The 22,291-nt window shown below is 59.8% G+C and overlaps 7 protein-coding genes across 7 annotated transcripts; 2 read left to right on the forward strand and 5 right to left on the reverse strand.

The window, feature by feature from the left end:
• Nucleotides 1-405: 405 nt before the first annotated feature.
• On the forward strand, nucleotides 406-1,059 carry BXZ73DRAFT_12267 (uncharacterized protein; the record flags this gene model as incomplete). The annotated part of the gene is made up of 1 exon (XM_048017463.1): nucleotides 406-1,059. A coding segment is annotated over one exon (654 nt), but the record flags the coding sequence as incomplete, so codon positions are not given.
• A 1,178-nt stretch (nucleotides 1,060-2,237) lies between these two features.
• Nucleotides 2,238-3,504, reverse strand: BXZ73DRAFT_99004 (NAD-P-binding protein; the record flags this gene model as incomplete). Its single annotated transcript, XM_048027860.1, has 4 exons — nucleotides 2,238-2,786; nucleotides 2,848-3,000; nucleotides 3,065-3,252; nucleotides 3,309-3,504. The coding sequence occupies 4 exons, from the start codon at nucleotides 3,502-3,504 to the stop codon at nucleotides 2,238-2,240; spliced, it is 1,086 nt and encodes a 361-aa protein (XP_047880134.1).
• A 998-nt stretch (nucleotides 3,505-4,502) lies between these two features.
• BXZ73DRAFT_43085 (actin-like ATPase domain-containing protein) lies at nucleotides 4,503-7,989 on the reverse strand (the record flags this gene model as incomplete). Its single annotated transcript, XM_048019080.1, has 6 exons — nucleotides 4,503-5,670; nucleotides 5,722-6,034; nucleotides 6,088-6,646; nucleotides 6,697-6,767; nucleotides 6,854-6,927; nucleotides 7,850-7,989. 6 exons carry the CDS (start codon nucleotides 7,987-7,989, stop codon nucleotides 4,503-4,505), a joined length of 2,325 nt encoding a protein of 774 aa, XP_047880135.1.
• A 2,587-nt stretch (nucleotides 7,990-10,576) lies between these two features.
• On the reverse strand, nucleotides 10,577-12,265 carry BXZ73DRAFT_75642 (uncharacterized protein; the record flags this gene model as incomplete). The annotated part of the gene is made up of 1 exon (XM_048022244.1): nucleotides 10,577-12,265. The coding sequence occupies one exon, from the start codon at nucleotides 12,263-12,265 to the stop codon at nucleotides 10,577-10,579; it is 1,689 nt and encodes a 562-aa protein (XP_047880136.1).
• A 1,078-nt stretch (nucleotides 12,266-13,343) lies between these two features.
• On the forward strand, nucleotides 13,344-16,161 carry BXZ73DRAFT_88777 (peroxisomal copper amine oxidase; the record flags this gene model as incomplete). Its single annotated transcript, XM_048025078.1, has 11 exons — nucleotides 13,344-13,454; nucleotides 13,535-13,723; nucleotides 13,793-13,812; nucleotides 13,867-14,033; nucleotides 14,084-14,220; nucleotides 14,276-14,627; nucleotides 14,683-14,836; nucleotides 14,885-14,960; nucleotides 15,016-15,193; nucleotides 15,247-15,909; nucleotides 15,980-16,161. The coding sequence occupies 11 exons, from the start codon at nucleotides 13,344-13,346 to the stop codon at nucleotides 16,159-16,161; spliced, it is 2,229 nt and encodes a 742-aa protein (XP_047880137.1).
• A 613-nt stretch (nucleotides 16,162-16,774) lies between these two features.
• On the reverse strand, nucleotides 16,775-18,337 carry BXZ73DRAFT_99009 (uncharacterized protein; the record flags this gene model as incomplete). Its single annotated transcript, XM_048027861.1, has 1 exon — nucleotides 16,775-18,337. One exon carries the CDS (start codon nucleotides 18,335-18,337, stop codon nucleotides 16,775-16,777), a length of 1,563 nt encoding a protein of 520 aa, XP_047880138.1.
• A 1,953-nt stretch (nucleotides 18,338-20,290) lies between these two features.
• Nucleotides 20,291-22,288, reverse strand: BXZ73DRAFT_75645 (uncharacterized protein; the record flags this gene model as incomplete). The annotated part of the gene is made up of 1 exon (XM_048022245.1): nucleotides 20,291-22,288. One exon carries the CDS (start codon nucleotides 22,286-22,288, stop codon nucleotides 20,291-20,293), a length of 1,998 nt encoding a protein of 665 aa, XP_047880139.1.
• Nucleotides 22,289-22,291: the final 3 nt, after the last annotated feature.

The raw sequence follows: 22,291 nt of genomic DNA on the forward strand, positions 1-22,291 counted from the left end.
ATACTATCCGCTCCTTCTCAGGGTAGCCTCTCCCTGCGTATTTTCGCATCGAGTTCGAGTACAAAGCGCGTGGTCAGCGCGCGGGAGGGCGGAGACCCCTGTCGCGCGGCGGCGCGCCCGGCACACCTCTCTTGCCTTCCCCCACGACGTTCCAACCCACTCCGCTCTACCTTCCTCATGTCCATCCTACTCTATCGTACAACGGACCCTCGACTCTCTGTCAGCGAACCAAGCAGACCTCAAGCTCAAGTCCGCCCGTGCCAGTGTGAAGCCGCACGAGTCTCTCTCCCACAGGATCCAGCCCTTCCCTCATCTCCAATACGCGATTCACTGGTGCGACGCATCGCAGACATAGGCGACAGGGAGCGCGCTCTTCAAACCGAGCGACTTCAGGTGTACGCGTCCTGGAACTCCACCCTGTCCATCAACCGACTCCCGCACGAGATCCTCTCCGACATTTTCGCTGCGATTCCACGCCCGCCGGAATTTCTGGAAAAATACGTAGAACCGCGGGGGTGGCGCGAGAGGTTGATGCTGGTGTGTCGTGAATGGCGAGATACGATAGTGGGCACCCCGACGTTGTGGTCTTTGCTGTGCGTCTCCTCCACCATGTCTATCGACTGCCTCTCCCTTCGCCTCGCTCGCTCTGCAAACGCGGATCTCAGGCTGTACTTTCTCACCGGGTACCACCATATATGGACAGACGAAGGACTGGGGGTCTTGCGGCTCGTCGTTGCGCACTCCAAGAGGGTACGCTCGATGGTCCTTCCATGTCTCTCCCCATCGCTCTGCACTCTCTTGGAAGACAACACCTGGCCGCTTCTTACTCACATGCACATATCCAATCCTCCACGGCGCGATTCTGACCTTCACTTGAAACATCTTCGGTTCCCCGAACTCGACCACCTCTCCCTCGCCGGGTCGCGTCTATCACTTGACCCGCACCTCTTCCGTGTCATCAAGTGGCTCAAGCTGTCCTCGGATCGGACGTGGTCACCCGACGAATTCTTTGCGAAATACTCCGGCACCTCATCTCTCCAGCTGAAAGAGTTGATTATCTCCCAATCGGCCCCACCCCACGCAGGCCATTCGCGACTCGACCGGGGCTTGTTCAAGCACAATCTTACATTCTCCCATTTGCGCTCACTCACCATAGCAAGTCACCATCCACACGAAACGGCACCGCTCATACGTACCGCCCTATCCTCCGGGCCCGTCGATGTGTACATCGACGTCAAGCGGTGGGACGAGTTCTTGTCTTTGTCGACGACTCCGGACCGACGAAGCATCGTGGAAGCGCTCTTCCCGACGCACAAGCACTTCGAAGACCTCCAGCTGCCTCACGTTTCCACCATCGTCGTCGGAGTGGCGTTTCACAGGAACCTGCTGCGAATCACCGCCAGCCAGCGCACGCGCGAAACGCCAGTACTGCCAGCGCGCGAAACGAAGCTGTTCACGCTCTCGATCACCACGGAAGACTTCCCCACCGAACCCCTCGTCGCCTTCTACTCGCTCTCAGACGTCCTCGAGGACCTCCCCCTCCTCTTCCGCGGCGCGCCCCTCACGACGCTCTACCTCCTCGCCTCGCACGCCGACGCATCCTGGGCCGCGCCCGTCGAGAGCTGGTGCACCCTCCTGCGCGGCTTCCCCAGTTTGGAGACGCTGTCGGTCCTGGGCGCCGTCGACTCCATCGCGCTCTTCGACGCCCTCCGAATCCCACCGAAGATCGCGGCGCACGGGCCACTGGGCGCGAGCCTGCGCGAGCTCGAGATCGGGGACTTCGAGTACGAGGTGCCCGAGGATGGGGACGCGGTCGTCGCGGTGCAGCCGCGGGGCTCGCCGGAGCTGGTGGCGGCGATGGTGGAGTGCTTTGGGGCGAGGAGGAGGGCGGGAGTGGATCCTCTCCCGCTTCTGAAGCTGCACCTTGGGTGGAAAGTGAAAGAGGTCGTTGGCGTGGAGTATGAAGAGGAGCGTTGGCCAAAGCCGGTGGATCCAGAGCCGGACTTGATGGAGGAGGTGGAGACGGCGGAGCGGACGGTTGAGGATGTGGAGGATGTGGAGGATGGGGCAGATGTAGCTGTGGTTATGAGTCGATGCGAGGCTCAATTGAAGGAGCTGGTGGGCAAGTTAGAGTACAAATACTTTTGTTATGGTTGATATGCACATGTTGTCATTCATCTTTCGATCGCTGGATGTGTGCTACTGCTACTGAGACAACGAACCCTGCCTGGACACACTCACAGTGCGGCGATCCGCTCTATGTTCAACCGCGGTCCCTTCCCGTCCTCCACGCTCTTCATGAACCCAAAGTCCAAGTCCCCAGTGTACCCCGTCTCCCGCATCCAGCTTTCCAGGGTGTGCCCGCCCGGATGCACCTCCCTCAGCCACGCCCAGTCCCGCGTGATCACCTCGTCCCGGTACTGTGCCCACCAGCACTCAAAGTTCTCGCGCCACGTCGTCGACCCGTCCGGCCCCGCGCGCTCGCTCGCCAGCGGGCGCGCGATACTCTCCGCCTCCCACAGCGCGAACCACTCCTCCGCGCCGAGCGGCAGGTAGACGGCGGGCTTGCCCGTCACGCGCGCGAACGTCTCGACGAGCGTGGGCCAGTCGACGCGCGCGCTCGCGATCTCGAGCTCGCGCGCGGAGGTCGCCGCGCGGTGGTCGAAGATGTGTCGCGCGAAGAAGCCGACGTCCGCGAGGGAGACCATCGGGACCGCGCCGGCGCCGATGGGGGAGGCGAAGACGTAGGTGCCGTCGGCGCGCTTGTTGAGCGGGCCCATCATCGGCTGCGGGGCGCGAGGTGGGGGTGAGCAGAGGGCACGAGGGCACGAGGGAAGCGCGGCGCACCCCGTTGAGCATCTCCATGTACACCATCGTCGAGAGGATGGTCCAGGACATGTCGGTGTCGCCCACGACGGACAGTTGCGCGCGCATCCAGTCACCCACGCGCGCCTTGGCGTCGTGGTGCACAACACGGTACTTCGGGTCGTATCCTCCTTTCTGCTGGCGCGGTGAGCGAACATGCACAAGGCACAAGACCGCGTCGAGGGGCGCGCATGCGCACCTTGAACGAATAGTCGAGCCCGCTCCAGACGTAGTGGCGGAGCGTCCCGAGCTGCTTCGCGGCCTCGAAGAGCCGCATGCCCGTGTAGACCTCCTTCTCCTCCCCGATCGTGAAGCTGTCCGTGTTCACGAACGCGCCGTACGCGCCCTCCATCGCGCGCATCACGCTCGTGAAGTCGTCGGTGGTGCCTAGCCTCGCGCCTCAGCATTGTGTGCCTGTGGGCGGCGGAACGAGAACCACGTACCTTGAACGACCTCGACGCCTTTTGCGACCAGGTCGCGAGCGCGGTGGTTGGCGGGATCGCGCGTCATGACGCGCACCGCATACGGGGACGGCACGCCGTCCGCGGCGGGCTTGAGCAGCGCGTCGACGACCGCGAGGCCCTGCGCGCCTGTCCCGCCGATGACGAGGATGAGCTTCTTGCTCGACAGTGTGGACATGGGATCGAGAGGAATAAGACTGAAGATCTGGAGCTTGCAGGTGGAGAGGGTAGACTCAACATGCTTTTATACGCTTCTCTCAGATCTCAGAGCCATACCCCGGCCTCTCGCTCAGCGTCCCCGAGAGTCTGCATACACTCCCTCGCCGCACGACAGCATCCGAAGTCGGGGGTTCCGCGCGATACTATGCACCGTTGATCCAATTCTGAGAATAAAGTATGTCTTATTAACCCTTCGGGGATGATTCACACAGACCGATGCTCACCTGTAGTACTGTGTCCGAGTGCGGTCGGAGGAATCCAGGACCACGGCTTCTATTATGTATGGCATTGACCCCCGGTCCATCGTGCCCACAGCACACGAGGGGCCGTCACCGTTAAGAAGAGAAGACGAAGAAGCCTCTGGGGGGACCGCTGTGATTACCGCGCAGACGCGAGCGGGAGAGGGAAAGAAACGTGGTTCGATTTCGTTTTGTCTACAGCGTGCGGCAACATTCCTCGGGGATCATATCGTAGGCAGCGGTATCGGTTTATGTGGCGGGGCGCGGATATAGTACTTGCTATGCAACATTTTGGGTAGGGCGCCCCAGCGGAAGGACGCGGGGCACGGGAATCCAGAGGCGTGAGCACGGAGAGAGGGAGCGGGAAGCGGGGGCGGGGAGAGGGCGGGGACGGGGCAGGGGCGGGGACGGGTGGGCGATGGGGGCAGAGAAAGGGAAGGAAGGGGAGATCTAAGAGTGACGGGACGTGTACGCTACGGCCCCGCGGCCCGCCCCCTGGGTCTTCGTACAACATGTCAAAAGCAGAGCATGAGCAGCAACGTACAAGCTGGGGAGAGGGAGAAACTGGGGTCGTGCGCCCCCGACTGGACGCACACGGCACGTGAAACCAAGGCGACGGGAAGGGTGAAGTTGGTAAGCAGTTGTGTAGTGTTCGTAGAAAGAGTTGGGAGCAAACGATAGCGAGAACCAAGACCGAGGACGATGCGGGCAAGGGGGTTCAGACGATGGCCTTGATAAGAAGACCCTCGAGGCGGCAGAACTCGGGGACGAGTGCGGCATAGGCCATGAACGCGTCGACGTCCGGCTCCGCGACCTTCGCAAGGCCGAGCTGCATCTCCGCATCCGACGTCTGCATCGCGGTGACCGGTTGAAGTGTCGACGGAGCGACGGCCGCGCCTGCACCGTCCTGACTCTGCGGAGGACTCCCCAGGCCGCCGAGGTCGGGGGTCGTGAATGCGGTCGAAGCCGTGTCGCCCAACGTGCTCCCGCTCATCGCGGTGCCGACGGTGGACGCAGTCGCGGTGCGCAGGCGCTGCATGTCGGACTCACTGAAACCGAGTCCGAACGCGCCGCGCTCCGCCGCAGCAACGCGTTGCTCCATCTCCTCCGCCTCTTCCTCCTCCGCTTCGACGATGACCGAAGACCCGAGCGCCGAGCGGGTGCCGTGCCCGTAGGGGGTGCTCGTGCCACTGTTCGCTGCGCTGGGGGCTTTGCTGGAGCCGGGGCCGTTGATGCTCGTGCGTAGCGGAGCACCGTTCGTGGTTGCCCACCGCTTGCCCAGGAGCCGACGGATCTCCTCCTCGAAACCACCTCGTCCGGTGCCTGCGGGGGTGCCCTTCTCCTTGCCCCACACCCAGCGTGCGATATAGGCGCCACCGAGGGCGGCGCGCGCGGGGTATCCAGTGGCGGGTGCGTTGCGATGAGGTATCACCTGCGCGGAGTCGATCTGAGTGGTAGGCATGAGCACGGGCGCGTTGAAGACGTCCCCAGCAAGGTTCGCGATGGCGGGGAAGTTGCCGGCGGCACCAGTGGTGAGGATGCGTCCCGGCAGCGTGGCGTAGTCGTACGGGTCGAAGGGAAGACCCATGTTGTTGCTGTTGTTGACGCCGGTGGCGCGCCTGGGCTGAGCGTTGGACGGACTTGGCGATGCGTTCGCAGTGCGCGCGCGGCCGGCCGCGGGGCCGAAGACGCCCGTCGCGAGCGCCCTCGACCAGCGAACTCGGAAGGAAATAATCTGGCTCTCGAGCAAGCAGCGGGGGTTCGCACGGAGATCGCGGAACTCGTTAACTTTGATGCCAGTCTCAAAGCGATAGATACCCTTGACGTGGGAGTAAGGGAAGGTGTCCCCTTGCAAGAGCCAGAAGCTGAACAGCTTATCGTCGAGGCTACCAGTGCAACGTGAGCATTCGGAAAGGTGATTGCTTCGTGTGACATACCCGATTGAGCCGCCGGGCGGCACGATGGCGACAAGGCGATCAAAGGCGCTCCAGCTCTTGGTGTACATGTCACGTACTAGGGCACGGGGAACGTCCGCATTCCTGCTGGTGAGCATGACGACGTAGCGCTTCTTTTCGCTGGCGTCCTGTGCTGGGTGGGGGAACAGGTTGTACAGTCGGGATGGAACGTAGTTGGGGGTGGGCGCCATCATCATGTCCATGGGGCCGAACGTCAGGACGGTGTCGGCGGGCGAAGGACATAATGAGATGTAGGAAGAGAGGTAGTCCGAGGTGAAGGGGGTAATGATACATTCTACAACAGATTCAGTCAGCGTGGCTCAGCCATGGCGAACGCGGACACCCCACCTGGATCGAAACCGTAACGTTCTACTATGTACCTTGAAACACTGCCAATGCGCCTGCGGCCACCCGAGATGTCGACTTCGCCCAGCCATGTCCAGATCCTGCGGCCTTCGTCCCGGTTGCCGCCGACAATTTCCATCACGCCTTCGTCCCAGTGACTCTGCGCGCCTTGTTGAGCGCCAGTGTGAACCCAGAGGCCAGTGGCGGAAGCCTCTGCTTCACCCATGCCGACAAGCTGGCCTGTGAGGAGACTGGCAATGAACGAGCTCGCCATCTGTACCCGCCCTGTGCGTGTCCAGACGTCCGGCCAAGCCTCCCGTACACGGAGTAGTTGTGCAGCGATGAGCGAAGGGTGAGCGCATGTGCCGACGCGTTGTGCCATAAGTTCTGGACCACCGAGAGCGGCCTCGAGGGCAAGGGCGTGAGTGTGGGCGGAGGTGTCTTGGGCGATGGGGCTGTTCTGGAGCGAGAAAGACTGAGAGGTGATCTGGGAATGAATCGGTCGCCGGGGATCTAGGGCTTGCAGCGGGGGTATCGGGGCTTTCCACCACACTAGTGCTTGCTGGGGGACGTAAGCGACGGTGACGGCAGCGTTGCAGCGACCCTGCGCACCTGTGCAGCGCCGCCGATGGCCTTGATTCGGGCGATCTCGTAGTTCTTGCTCACTTTCTCAAGCAGAAGATCTAGATCGTCCGGTCACGTGGGGTATGATCACGACGTCGATCAGCAAGGGCGTCAAGAAATGCTTCCGCGAAGGTAATCAGCCTACCGAAGGCCTTCAACCACATCTCAACGGGGGTGGTATACGCATCCCCCGGAGTCGTGAAGATACCGCCCTGAGTCCTGCACAAAGAGAACGTCAGTGACACGCAGGAAGAGCGGCATCAGAATCACGATTCGGCTAAAAAGCCGTCTGAAACAGCCGGTGATTAAAAGCACCTGACAACCCCGACATACTCAAATTTCGAAGACTCCCGCGAGGCCACCAAGTAAGATCCAGGTCAATGTAACGGCTTCGGTCCTTTTCATCAAGGAGCACGGAAGCAATCGCAGGGTAGTGAGCATGTAACTGTGCCCTCCCCACCGCAGCGTTTTACGCGCTCGGAAACATGAGTACCATGGTCCACGAGCAGAGGGAACACAGCACTTCTCCAGCCATGTTTATCAAATCTTCGCCGCGGCTCGTGAACCACGAAGAAGAAGCGCTGATAATGCCAGGACACTACGAACTCTGTTCCTGCATGTGCACGAGGGAGTGGCGCGTGAACGTCGCGTGGCCCGGATGGGAAGACACGCTACAGAGCACCACGACTGAGGCTCTCAGCGGATTGACGGCAATCCATGCGCGTCTGATCAAATCTGCGGTGGTGAATGTCTAGAAAGACGTAAAACGTTGCACCGCGCACCGAAAACCCGACAGTGCATGGAAAGAAGAGAAGCGCATGGCGGATGGAAGAGCGCGCTGCACCGGACACGCTGAACACGTTTTCAGAGGTAAACAGGACGTGTAGGGACGCATGGTGGGGGTAGGTGCACGCCCATGACCGGGGACCAGATCGGCGCCGCTGCAACGCTCGGGCAACGCGGACATCGCCGCCACATGTATGACATGCAGATGTACGCGTGCCAGACGCGTTTTATCGTCGTTCGCGGTGTGTAGGATGCGCATACAGCGATATGCGCGGATCGTCGTGTTCACGGGGCACGAGCGAGATGGTGTGGGTGGAAAGCAGATGGGGAGAACAGAGGACAGAAAGAGACTCACTGATACTCCGAGACCTCTGTGTCAAAGTCAACAGCTTCCACCCCGACCAGCTCGAGGTTCTCGTCCACGATTGAAGCCCTGAGCTGGTCTGTCGCGAGCTCGAGACCGAGAAAGAGAGTAGAGAGAGCCTTGGGCGGCATGGCGGGACCGAGGAGAGAGTGTGGGCGGCGCGCGGGGAGCGAAGTGGAGAAGAAGGAGTGGGGGTCGTCGCGGTCGTGTCGTGGTCGTCGAGAAAGAGAGCCGTGTTCTCAGCTTCTGCGAAACATCACCATCAAAGTTCAAGCCTGTTTGCCGCCCCCGCTGCCTCATGCCCTGGCGCCTCTTTCTTTTCCGTGGCGCTATGCCCCGATCAGGGCTGGATAAGTGACGATAACCCCTATCCGTCCACTCTCTCTCTCTCCGCGGGGCCCCCGGGTTCGTGCAACATCCCCTGAGACCGTCATCTCCTCGTCTAGCTAGGACCATGTTGCACTCGTGTCGCAGTAACAGGCGAGTGAGGTCCCTCATTCTCGCCTTGCGCGCGGTGGACTGATACTCTTGCAAACTGTTCAGCCAGTACTCCACACGCGCGTACGGAGTGTGTCAACTCAGGCTGCGGCGCATCTTGAGTGACTTGTCTCAGTGCTGTCGAAGTGAGCATCCCCATCTCGCAGTTTCTCGTCCTGTTTATCTTTCCTTTTCACAGCCGTTCTTCGCGGTTGTAGGGTGCAAGTGACAGTGTCGCAGCAGGAGGTCATTCCATGGTGAGTACGAGAGATACTGTATCCCTGAAACATCTCTTAAACGCCCTCTCGCCGCGCGCATAGTCGCGTGTATCAGCTTCATAAAGTTAGCAAGTACACCGTCATAATCCTACTCAAGATGCCGACCCCCGCCTCCCGTATTTCGTACACCCGAGGTTCAACCGTCTCAGCCGGGGTAGCATCGAGTGCTCAGGAGCCGCATGCTAAGTCGTCCTCTAGTAGTTATGGTTCTTGCTGAGATTCCTCATAATGCAGCCCTTGAAGCAAACCTTGGTCATGATCTCCAACATTAGCCCCTTGCAACTACTCGTCTTTGGTCGTAAAGTGGAGCACATCAAAGCCTTCCCCGTACTCCTTTTCCCAGTCGAAGTCGCTCTGGTGGTTCTCGTTCCCGAACGCAATCAGCAACTTCTCCGCCCCTTCTCCCCCACGTATGATCTTCCCAGCCTCCTCTCGCGTCTTTCCCTTCGCGCCCTGTCCGAAGATCTGCTCCCCGTCTCCCGTCAGGAAGGTCCCAATGGTGCGGAACGTCAAGCTGATGCGCTCCCCTCCGCAAGCCCGCTCCGCCTCGTTCTTCGTCTTCAACGGCCGCTTGTCCGTCCGGATGCTGTGGAGCCACTTCGCATTCGTCTGAAGACCCATCACGAACATGGAGTTGTGCGGGAGAGCAATGCGCTGTGCGCTCCGCTTCTTCTCGCCCCCCGCTTCCCCCTCCGCCGGCGGTGATGCACCAAGATCCTCGTGCGGATGCACGAGCGCGTCTTTCTTCGTCCGGAGCGTCATGAAGCGCTGTGCACCCAGGCTCACGTTCACGATCTTCGACCCGCGGACGACGTCGATCGTCTTATCGGAGTGCTCGGAGATGTAGTCGGCGCCGGTGCGGTAGTGCTGGATCAGGACGTGGTTGACGGGCTCGTGGATGATCGCCTCCACTTCGTCCCGGATGCGCGCGACCGTGGGGGAGAATGGCAGCAGAGGCGGGGACTCGTCAGCCGGATGGCGGTATACTGGGATGCTGGATCGGCCGAGGTGAGTACGTTCCTCTACCAATCGCGCGAGTTCAGTGGCCAACCCCGAACGTACCTTCCGTCTTCAAGGATCTGCCCTTCCACGGCCACCAGCCTTGGAACCTCCCCTCCTATCCGAGACTCAGCATATGCGCTTGCAAGTTCCGCACATTGGTCGCGTACCTCGGTGCATCATCGTACTCCACTTCACCTCCTTCCTCAGGTTCTCGAAGGCGACGTCCGCGACTTCGGCTGGCAAGAAGTCGTAGAAGATCTGGGTGTCCCCCTCCGCGATGGTCTCTCCTGGTTTCAAGAAGTCTGTCTCCTTCAAGATTGACATCTCGCCAGTCCTCGGCTTCGAATTTGTCGCTGTGCAAGGTGGTGGGAAGCAAGTCGAGTTTGGATCGTTCTGGCCGCAACTTGGACGTTCAAGACCGGGCGGTGGGAGTCACAAGCCGTACCGCCACTGACGTCGGTTCGGCGTCTTCCGCTCTCGGCCTTCACGGAAGGCGCCCGCGTGTGGCTTCCGCGACCAGGTGCGTATTTGAACGGGTCAGCAGCGCACGGTACCACAAGGCGCGAGGGATGTCTCTATGAATGTGTGTACACGAATAAGTCGTAAATACATAGGGGCAGCAATATATATCTTCTATCTCACAATTGTATCGATATGATTAAGGGTGGTCGGGGAGCGCGATGGTGTTGAGTATCATCTGGATGGTGCGGATGGGCGTGCGCGCGGGGTGGCTATGCGCGAAAAATGTAAGCTACTCTCGAGCTCCTTGAGCTCACCGGACTCGAGCGTCTGGAAGTCGGGGAGATACCAACCGGCTATGGCCGTCCCACAGACTCACTCGCGGACATTCTCGCTCGAAGATAAGGCGACGTCGTTCTGCATTAAAGGGATTCTCAGAGTACAAATTGTGACATAGTGTTTGAATACGGCGGATGCTTGATTAACCTCATTTACGCATTGTCTAGACTACCTCCCACTCCAAATGCTCCACGAACTCCGCATGCATCACCTCCAACTGCCTCTTGTTCCCAATCACCTCACATTCCTGCACAACAGCATCGTCGCCCTCGTCCCTCTTGAGCTTGAACACAACACTCGCCATCTTCGGCCGCCGCGCATGAACGACACGGTTGTACAGCACATGGCACAGCCCATGCACCGCGTCCGACTCCCTGTCGCAGGACATCTCGACGCAAAGCACGGCGAGCTTCGGGCACACCATCGGCGCGTACGAACCGTCTTCCTGCGGATCCAGCTCGCGCAACATCAACAGCAGCGGCAACGGAGATCCCACGCCGCGGACCTCGAGCGCGACGACGTCCGGGAACCCCCGCAAGACATCCAGCAGCGGCGCCGTCCTCGCCAACTCCTCGTCGCCGTCCCAGTAGAACTCGCCGTTGAGGACGAGGTGGCGGAGCGGCGCGCGCGCGAAGGCGGCCGCGAACGTCTCGAGGAAGTCGTCCGCGTAGAGCTCGGCGCAGTAGTCCTCCGCGAGGTCCGCGTCGGTGTTGAGCGTCATCCGGACGGAGCCGAGCGGCGCGGCGCGGGTGGGGTCGACGGGGCCGTGCGCGACGAGGGTGATGTGGCCGTCGAACTCCTCGAGCTCGCCGCGCGCGAGCGTGCGGAAGACGGGGAGGTGGGCGTCGCGGTTCTCCGGGAAGGCCGACTTGAACGCGTCGACGAGTTCTTCGCGGGTCTCGAGTTCGTCGCGGGTGTGCATGTCCAGGTCGATCTTGAGCGACAAGTCTTCTCGGAAGACGAAGCAGGAGAGGAAGGCCGCGATCACTTCCGGGGCGTCGGTGAGCGACACCTCCCGGAGGCTGTGGAGGCGCGGGAGGGACGCGAGCGGGATGTCCTTGCGGACGTCGTCCTGCAGCCGGTGGAGCGTGCGTGTCAAATCCAGGATCTCGAGTTCCGGGGCGGCGGCGATGCAGTGCAGAAACGCGGCCGCAGAGAGGGCTGGGCCGTCGGCGAAAGCGCACCACCGGAGGTTCAAGACGCGGAGGGTGCGGAAGGCCGTGGTGGAGGTGAGGTTGGTGTGCGCGATGTGGAGCGTGCGCAGACTTGGGTAGCGTTCGCAGCTGAGCTCCATCGGCGGCAGGTCGGGGTGCAGGTTCTGCAGCTCTGCCTGCGGCGAGCGGTAGAGCTCGACACGCTGGATAGCAGGGAACGAGAGCTCGAACAGCTTGTGGATTACCTCTTGGCGATCCGCCTCGTCGCTCGCCGCCATGACCAAAACCTTGATACGGAATGCATGTTGTTCAATGACAGGGAGGGCACGGCGAAGAAGCGTGGAGCCAGCGAAGTAGAGTTGGAGGGGGGCCGTAGAAGAGCGCAAGACCGAGACAAGGAAGTACTGGAAATACTGCTCCGGCCGGACGATAAGCTGACCGTGTTGATCAACCGCTGAATCCGCCACGCCGATCTTGTTCCACAGCAGGGCCATCTTGCTCGCGACCTCGTTCCAGTGTCGGCAAACAAACAAAAGGGGAGCCCAGACGGTGAAGTACTGGAGGAGGAAGGACTCTGTGTGGGGATAACTTTCGGTTGCGGTCTTCAGTTGGATGTCGTGTTTGGCAAAGTCGAAGATCATGAAAAGGATGTCTTCGGGGAGAGAACTCCAACCCGGTGCAGGAATAATATTCGACATGAGGCAGTGATACTGCTCACCGTAAGCTCGGAGGATACGAACCCAAATTGAGAGCCACTCACAGGAGAGGTTGGAATTGCGGATTGAGATTGAGAGTGGATGTGCAGGGAGCGGGATACTGCCACTTCGCGGCAGTGAGGCTTTTATTCATGGGTTCCCCAAGACCGGACGTCTTGGATGTCGGGAGGGTAGACAAAGAATTTGACCAAGAGCGTGGTAACGCCAGTCGCGACAAGTGTTACACACATCCCGAACACTCGCCATGCTGGAGCCTGTCAACGACGAAAACCACAAACCAAATTGCCGCAAGACGGGAAAGATAGGGACAAAGCCAGCGCCAGATCAACATTGTGGTCAGTCAGTGCCCGAGTGGTTGGGCTCCGCAGCATCAACTGCGTTGCTGTGAGGCAGGTGTGGTGGTTTTGAATTCTCGGACAGCACACATGACGCCTGTACAGTATGTTGACCAAGAGGGGTGGGACCGGTAAGAATCCACAAGAGTCGATCTAGGTTGACCTTGCGGCGAGTGGTTGAACGCATCGAAGACCGGTAACCAGCGTGATTGTGGTTCAGTGGCATGGAGAAGCGCGGGCCGGAACGGGCGGCAACGCGATGGAACTCCCTGCTCCTCTTCCACGACCATGACTGCCTCCATGTTCCCTCCTCTCCCATTTTTCAGTCTTCGCACGACGCAGATCCCAAGTCCCAGGCCTGCCCGTGTAACATGGTCATGTCAGTATCCTCATGTCCGTTCTGCAGCGCGGAGAAAGAGCCAGTGTCTGGCTTGACGTTACGCTCCAATCTGAATACACCAGTACGTTTGTTCTGGTGGAAAATTTGCTCCACATGGATAGTGACGCTTTTTTGAAACAGATAGGAAAGATCCTATACCCGGGCACACTCAAGGTTCTCGACCAAGGGCGCGGAGGGGCGCGGGCGCCCGGACGGCACGACGACTAGATTTCCCGAGATAGCGGTGGCGGCATGGGTAGCTGGAGACTCCCCACGGTCAGGCTCTGGGTTATTTAAAGGTGCTCCTATTGATCATTCTCACCCATCGTCTGCTCATCTTGCCGCCATGTCTGTCCCTCTCACCGCACCCAGTACCGCAACCACCGTGCAGACCGCCGCGGTTCCCACCAAGACCGAACCGTTTAAGCACCCCCTCGATCCCCTTCTTCCAGATGAGGTGAGAGCTCTCTTCTTCCTGCGTGCCCCCTCGGTCCCAAGTGCCGTTCCCGGGCTTATCTCGATCCGCGATTTCCCCAGATCGTCGCGGTTTCGCACTCTGTCCGCCGTCATGCCGCAGAGAAGGCCGGCATCAAGGCCGTTCGGTTTATTACCAGCTACCTCCTCCCACCGCCCAAGAAAGCCGTTCTCGCCTTCCTTGGTATCCCGCTCTTGACCGGAGAGAAGCCCGAGCCCGTTGCGCACATCGTCAGGAAGGCAGAAGTTGACGTGAGTCCCGATTCTTATCACTGTGTGCGCAGCACGGACGCTCACCTCCGGACCTTGGCGTCTGCTCAGTTCGTGGATGCCGTCACCGGGTGAGCGCCTTTCATGCGGCAATTCTGCGCCGCATGCATCTGACCTCGTCACAGGACCGCATACAACACCATTGTCGCGCTTAAAGACAAGGAGTGGGAGGTGGAGACGCTTGACAAGCTTCCCGAAGGCGTCCAGCCTCAGATTTCAGTGGAGGAGCTGCTACTTTGTGAAGAGATCATTCGAGCGGACGAACGCGTGATCAAACTTGCTGCAGACATCGGTGCGTCGCCCTCCTTCTTTCATAAACGGCCATTGAACCTCGTCTCCCAGGCGTCAAGGCAGAACAGCTTCATGCTGACGGCTGGGCCATCGGCTTCGACGATCGGTTTCCGGCGAATGTACGCGTACAACAGGCTATCTTGTTTGCTCGCTGGGGCAGACACGAGAATCTGTACGCGCATCCGCTGGTTCGTCCATGTCTACTTCGAGGTCACGTCTCTTCGGGCTCATCGAAATGTTCAGGATTTCGTACCCGTTGTCGACTCGGTCGCCCGCAAGGTCATTCACATCGACTTCCCCTCATGCTATAAGAAGTCGCCATCCAAATCCGTCTTTGACGGGACCGGCGTGGCAGTCGACCTTACTGTCCCTACCACAGTACCCCTGCCTTTGAAGGAGGACACCTTTGATAGCGCACAGCGCTCACGGGTTCCTCCGCCACAGAGGTCGTATGACTTCTTGCCCGACCTGCTTGCGAAGGAGGGCATGAAGTTCCGCGATGACGTCAAGCCACTTCACGTTATCCAGCCGGAAGGTGTCAGTTTCAAGGTCGATGGGAACGTCGTCGAGTGGCAAAAGTGGAAGATGCACATCGGTAAGCCCTCCTGCAGTTATTCTCAACGCATATACCCATTAGAACTTTTTCTCAGCATTCCACCATCGCGAGGGCATCGCGCTTTCTACGATCACTTACAACGACGATGGCAACGTCCGGCCGATTTTCTATCGCCTCTCGCTCTCGGAGATGGTCGTTCCTTACGGCGCGCCTGAACATCCTCACCCCAGGAAGCATGCTTTCGACGTGTAAGTTGCTCACTTCGACAGGACGCTCTAAGCTGACTCGTTTCTCAGTGGGGAGTACGGTATGGGTACGATGGCAAACGAGCTCACTCTGGGATGCGACTGTTTGGGTCAGATTCACTATCTGGTTCGTACTATCCCTACTACATACACGTCAGTGTAGCTCACGCGTTCCTCCACAGCCTGGGGCTTACGTTGCTCACGATGGATCGGCCGTCGTCGTCAAGAACGCTATTTGCATTCATGAAGAAGACGCTGGTTTGCTGTGGAAGCACACCGACTTCCGTGTCGGTGGACGCTCGCAGGCGGTTCGGAGTCGACGGCTCGTCATCCAACAGACGTGCACACTGGCGAATTACGGTATGCTGAATCACCGAGAATGTTTGTAGTTGCAGTTCTGAACTTTTCCACAGAGTACATCTTCAACTACGTCTTCTACCAGGATGGGAATATCGAGCTTGAGATCCGCCTGTCTGGCATTCTGCAGGTCTACGCGAAAGCAGAGGAGGAGCCAAACCCTAACCCTTTCGGCACGACTCTCGCGCCGGGTATCAACGCGCATTACCACCAACACATCTTCTCTTTCCGTGTCGACCCCATGGTCGACGGCCTCAGCAACTCCGTCGTCGAGACCGATGTCGTCCCCCTACCGAACGCACCCACCGGCTCCGCCGCCAACTACGCCGGCAACGCGTTCACCACCGTCAACACCCCCGTAACGCCCGCCTCCGCCGGTGGACGCGAGTACGACTACACGACGGACCGGCGTTGGGCCATCGTGAACCCGGCGCGCGTGCACCCGCACTCGAACCGCGTCGCGGGCTACTCGATCATGAGCAAGGGCGCGGGGGTGCCGCTGATGGCGCGCCCGGACAGCATCATCGCGCGCCGCGCGCCGTGGGCCGCGAAGCCGGTCTGGGTCGTCCGCGACGAGGAGGGCGCGAAGGGCGGGCGGATGTGGCCGTCGGGCAAGTACGTGCCGCAGACGCGGGAGTCGCCGGCGGACTCGATGGCGCACTGGGCGAAGGGCGACGCAAAGCTGACGGAGGAGGACATCTTGGTGTACCTCACGATGGGTGCGTCTGCTTTTGTGTTTTCCCTCTGCTGCGAGCGGGTGGATGGAGGCTGACGTTGGGATCCGTGTAGGTGTCACGCACATCCCGCGCCCGGAGGACTGGCCGGTGATGCCGGTGGAGCATGTGCGCGTGCTCTTCCGGCCGACGAACTTCTTCGAGATGAATCCGTCGATGGACGTGCCCGGCGCGGACGACAAGAACAGTAGACTGGCGTTCCCGGACGGCACGGAGGCCGCGTGCTGCGCCAACTGAAGATGCCCCTCGGCTCTGAACCCGGCGGAACAGGTGCTAGATGAATGTATTTGTACGATATTACTTACAGTGAGCTGACGATGTATCATGAGTACCCACTTGTTGTCTTTCGTACTCCATGAACCTTCCTGGACCATGGCGACCACGGGCTCGTGCTTTCCATTGTCTACACGCCACAGTCAGGCATTCAATAAGGGTTTGTAGCGGCACTCAGCCAATAATACATTTACCGCAAAAGCTCGTGAACTCTTCGCCAAAAAGACACTGGTGGACGACTGAGTCGCGCCGCGGGAGGAAGAGGGGTTCGCGCGTCCGCTGACATGGCGCGAGAACTTTGCGTACTGGTGGGCGCAGTACCGGGACGAGGTGATCACGCGGGACTGGACGTGGCTGAGGGACGCGTACCCGGGCGGGCACACCCTGGAGAGCTGGATGCGGGAGATGGGCTACGCCGGGAACCTGGACTTTGGGTTCATGGAGAGCGTGGAGGACGGCAAGGGGCCGCGGTTGAACGTCGAGCGGATCGCGGCGCTGTGAGTGTGTCGAGCGTTCGATGTCTCAGTAGCAGTAGCACACATCCGGCGATCGAAAGATGAATGACAACATGTCCATATCAACCATGACAAAAGTATTTGTACTCTAACTTGCCCACCAGCTCCTTCAATTGAGCCTCGCATCGACTCATAACCACAGCTACATCTCCCCCATCCTCCACATCCTCCACCGTCCGCTCCGCCGTCTCCGCCTCCTCCATCAAGTCCGGCTCTGGATCCACCGGCTTTGGCCAACGCTCCTCTTCATACTCCACGCCAACGACCTCTTTCACTTTCCACCCTAGGTGCAGCTTCAGCAGCGGGAGAGGATCCACCCCCGCCCCCCTCCGCGCCCCAAAGCACTCCACCATCGCCGCCACCAGCTCCGGCGAGCCCCGCGGCTGCACCGCGACGACCGCGTCCCCATCCTCGGGTACCTCGTACTCGAAGTCCCCGATCTCGAGCTCGCGCAGGCCCGCGCTCAGCGGCCCGTGCGCCGCGTCCTCCGGCGGGACTCGGAGCGCGTCGAAGAGCGCGACGGGGTCGGCGGCGCCCAGGACCGACAGCGCCTCCAGGCCGGGGAAGCCGCGCAGGAGGGTGCGCCAGCTCTCGACGGGCGCGGAGGACGCGTCGGCGTGCGAGGCGAGGAGGTAGAGCGTCGTGAGGGGCGCGCCGCGGAAGAGGAGCGGGAGGTCCGAGAGCAGGTCCGAGAGCGAGTAGAAGGCGACGAGGGGGGCGAGGAGCGAGTCTTCCACGGCGACCGAGAGCGTGAACAGCTTCGTCTCGCGCGCGGGCGATCCTGGCGTTTGCCGTGGGTGGTGGCTGGCGGTGATTCGGAGCAGGTTCCTGTGGAACGCTACTCCGACGACGAGGGAGGAAACGTGAGGGAGCTGGAGGTCTTCAAAGTGCTTGTGCGTCGGGAAGAGCGCTTCCACGATGCTTCGTCGGTCCGGAGTCGTTGAAAAAGGCAAGAATTGGTCCCACCACTTGACATCGATGTACACATCGACGGGAACAGAGGATAGGGCGGCGCGTAAGAGCGGTGCCGTTTCGTGCGGATGACGGCTGGCTATGGTGAGTGAGCGCAGATGCGGGAATCTAAGATTGTGCGCGAACGAGTTCCGGTGTTGCGAACAGCCTGAGTAGGGTTGTGAGATAATTAGCTCTTTCAGCTGGAGAGGCAAGGTGCCGGAGTACTCCGCGAAGAAGTCGCCGAGTGACAACGTCGGATCCGGTGTGTGTGCAGGGGACAGCTTGAGCCATTTCATGGTACGGATGAGCTGTGGATGGAGTGGAAGAAGTGTCCCTGCCAGGGAGAGATGGTCGAGTGCGGGGAACCGTTGGGGTCGTAAGTCAAAGAGGTGCTCAATGTCAGGACTGAGAACGTCCCGCGGGGGAATAAAGATGCGCATGTGGGTGAGAAGCGGCCAGGTGCTGTCTCCCAGGAGGAATTCGAGAGTGTCGAGCGATGGGGAGAGACAGGGAAGCACCATCGAGCACACTCTCTCGGATTGTGCAACGACGAGCCGCAATACCCTCGGCCCTTTGTTCATCCACGCATTATGGGACCCCGCGAGAATGTACAGCTTGAGACCCACGTTTGCGGAGCGAGCGAGGCGAAGGGAGAGGCAGTCGATAGACATGGTGGGGGAGATGCACAGTAAAGACCACAACGTCGGGGTGCCCATCATCGTACAGCTGCGTGCAGAAAGCTTGTCCAGGCGCTGAAAAACGCGACGCACGTCGAAAATTAAATCGAAATTGGTCGGAAAATCGCCAGCGGTGATGAGCACGTTTCTTCTTCCTCTCTCCCTCGCTGGCTCCCCCCGATGGCCCTGAAAACTTGAAAATCGCGTCGCGCGCGCACTCAGGTACGAGCGGACGCTTTTCCGCGTTCTCAACGACTGAGTTGACGCATTGCGCGGCAGGTTGGGGTGGGGCGGTCATGGTCGACGATCTCGCCTCCGTTAATCACCTCGACGTGCTTCAAATGGCCACGCTACATGAGCAAGACACGGATTCACCTCTCTGTGATCCATCCAGTCTCTGCATCTGTCAAAACCTTGGAGGATGAACACTGCTGGTGCCGTGGAGGTGCAGCAGCGGGCGAGTACTCAGTTCACGCAATGAGAGGATGCCGGTCTCGGTGAGCTGCTCGTCTATCTCTTATGCGAGTTGCATCGTTCGCATTAGAACTACGTATAGGCACAAGGAACTGTATGATAGTTGTAACTTGTAGACGTATGCATACCTTCCTTTCACCCCATCAATCGAACACTTCTCCAGCCCTACGAGCAAGGGTGCGACTTTTGAATCAAAAGGCTCACACAGCACATGCATATCCAAGGTCTGGGACCCAAGGAATGGTAGATATAGTAATACATTCACAGTGCGCTCGCGCTCGGACTCATCGGGGATTCGGAAGAAAGTGACAGTCGCCGGGGGTAAATGACGTCTCCAGAGCAATGCAGAAGGGGTTGAAACCAGTTGATTCTCACCTGTAAAGGCCTCTTCCACGCCCTACACACATCCCGGCAGGGCTTGACGCACTTCGAGGTGATTAACAGAGGCGAGATCGTCGACCATGACCGCCCCACCCCAACCTGCCGCGCGATGCGTCAACTCAGTCGTTGAGAACGCGGAAAAGCGTCCGCTCGTACCTGAGTGCGTGCGCGACGCGATTTTCAAGTTTTCAGGGCCATCGGGGCGAGCCAGCGAGGGAGAGAGGGAGAAGAAACGTGCTCATCACCGCTGGCGATTTTCCGACCAATTTCGATTTAATTTTCGACGCGCGTCGCGTTTTTCAGCGCCTGGACAAGCTTTCTGCACGCAGCTGTATCGCGCCACTCACGACACACCAGCATCAACCTCTCGCGCCACCCCCGCGGTTCCACGTATTTTTCCAGCATTTCGGGCGAGCGTGGAATCGCAGCGAAGATGGTGGAGAGGATCTCATGCGGGAGTCGGTTGATGGTGAGGGTGGAGTTCCAGGACGTGTACACCTGAAGTCGCTCGGTTTGAAGAGCGCGCTCCCTGTCGCCTATGTCTGCGATGCGTCGCACCAGTGAATCGCGTATTGGAGATGAGGGAAGGGCTGGATCCTGTGGGAGAGAGACTCGTGCGGCTTCACACTGGCACGGGCGGACTTGAGCTTGAGGTCTGCTTGGTTCGCTGACAGAGAGTCGAGGGTCCGTTGTACGATAGAGTAGGATGGACATGAGGAAGGTAGAGCGGAATGGGTTGGAACGTCGTGGGGGAAGGCAAGAGAGGTGTGCCGCCGCGCGACAGGGGTCTCCGCCCTCCCGCGCGCTGACCACGCGTTTTGTCGGGGAACTAGAAATCTATGGTATTTTTCAGCTATGTGCCTTCGACAGCACGCTCGAAATTGACGCGAAAATACGCAGGGAGAGGCTATCTTGAGAAGGGGCGGATAGTATCTCCACGTTGCTTGCATGTTGCAGCTCGGAGATGAGAGTCCAGCTGGGCGCGACGACTCGACGAGGTCAACGAGCGTACACCGGACAATAAGAGTTCGCCAAATTCCGAGTCATATTGCTGAGTTATTGTACTATGTAGTATGCCCGGTGCACGTATGATCATGTCACTGGGACGGCCTCATACTCGAACTTGACTTCCCCCGCCACCATCTCGCGCATCTGTGCGAGAAACGACCTGGCATCCACCTCACCACTGCGCTCCCCCAACACCCTCACGTTGGTGCAGATGTCGAGCGCACCTAGGGGGCGCATCCCGCAGGCCGCCCGTGCGTGGAGGCAGTGGATCATCGCCTGCAAGCTTTCCTGCGCGTCCACCTCGTCTATTACCGTCACATCGTACTTCAGGCTCTCCAGGGCCGGACACGGCGCGGTGGAGCCATCGGAGGAGGGGGTGAGCGCGCGGAGGAGGGCGATGGGAGTGCCCCCTCCAGAGAGGTGAAGGTATTCGAGCGCAGGGAATGTGCCGAAGATCTCGTCCCACCGGCCGTCCGCGAGGTGCACCGACTCGAAGATGACCAAGTTAAGCTGGGTGAGGGGGATGTGCCGGAAGAGCGTGAGGACATCGTCGATGGCGTTGGATAAACCGTAGCTGTTCTCGATGTTGATGTTGTTGCCATCATCACTATCATCCTCACCGTATGGAGCGGCACTCCAAGAGAACAGCCTGGTTCTTCCGAGCGTTCCGCCGTCGCGGTCGTTCACGGAGGACCCCGTGAATTTGGAGACACAAGATTCTAACTTTCGTACCGAAGGGGGGATCGGTAACGGCATTTCGTCCGGCGCGCGGGTCGGGAAGAAGGCGTCGAGGATGCTCAGACTGCGGCCGGATTCGGGGTTTGGCCGGGTAACTTGACGCCAGTCTTCGTTCGAGATGCAGAGGAAATCAAGAGTGATTGGCCTGACGAGAGGAAGGGCACGAAGAAGCGGTATCAGGTCGTCGTTATTGTTGGATTGTAGGCACAGGAAGCGCAGATGGGGCAGCTCCAACGGAAGACGGACTGGGGATGTGGGTGGTGGATAGTGGGGTACTCGCAACGCCTCCTCGGTCCATCCACCTCTGTCCGGGGAAAGGGACAGATCCTCAAGATAACGAGCCGAAGAAAGACAGATGAGGAGATCCTCGAGAGGTGGCCACTGCATTGTAGGACCACTGAGGCGAAGCGACCTGAGGAGAGGGAAGAGCGTCGGCTCGATGGGCAGGATCATGCCTTCGAGCTCGAGATGTCGGAGTCTCGGGAAGCACGCCCGGGTGAGACAGAGAATGCTGGAGACCGAGTCAAGGGTCTCAATCATGATGAAGTCGATACAGAGCTCTTCGAGAGTGGGCCATGCTCTGTCACGGAAAATTGTTTCGAGAAATGGCAGGGAATAGCAGCGGCGAACGTCGTCATCCGAAAGAACAAGAGCGCTCGTCCTGCACGACTCCGCAGCGATGGCCATCCCAGCGGCTTCCGACCACAAGGCTGAATATGAATCGTCATCTTCGACAATCCATGGTAGCTCCGAGGAAAGGTTGTGAGTGAAGTCGCCCTCGTCCTCGCCCTTGCCCGAGACTCCATCATCTTCCGAGTCTGCAGTGTCATTGAGCTGTTGCATGTCTTCCTGGGGGAGGGGGAGGGGTGCGAGGTCGGGGGAAATGGATCCTATCCATAGAGACCTAGGTTCGCGCTGGAATGAGATATCCACGTTAACCTCTCTGGCAAGCGACAAGACGAGTGTGTAGAGGTGCGGGGGCATGTGAGGGGTGATGAACGACCAGAGCGTGGGTGTGGCCTCGATGAGATCGCGCCACTTGCGGCAGACGAGGAGGAGCAGCTTGCGCCGTCTGTGCGTCCGTTTGGGCAGTTCGTCGGACACGGGGCGCGCGGGCTGGAAGCAGGCGGCAAACAGGCGGAGGAGGATCTCGGTCGGAAGGCGGTTGATGGAGAGCGTACTGTTCCAGTCCGTGTAGAGTCTCCGCATTCCCTCCTCCAGAGCGGTTGTCAGCCCACTCGCACCCCGCTTCTCGACGACCCCGGCCTCGATCTCGCCAATGCGTCGACGGATTTCTTCGCGTGTAGGGCAGAACAGCAGGGCATCTGCGGCAGGGAGGGGCATATC

The sequence above is a fragment of the Epithele typhae genome (genome assembly GCF_022376455.1).
Source record: "Epithele typhae strain CBS 203.58 chromosome Unknown BXZ73scaffold_10, whole genome shotgun sequence".
Lineage (NCBI taxonomy): Eukaryota > Fungi > Basidiomycota > Agaricomycetes > Polyporales > Epitheliaceae > Epithele > Epithele typhae.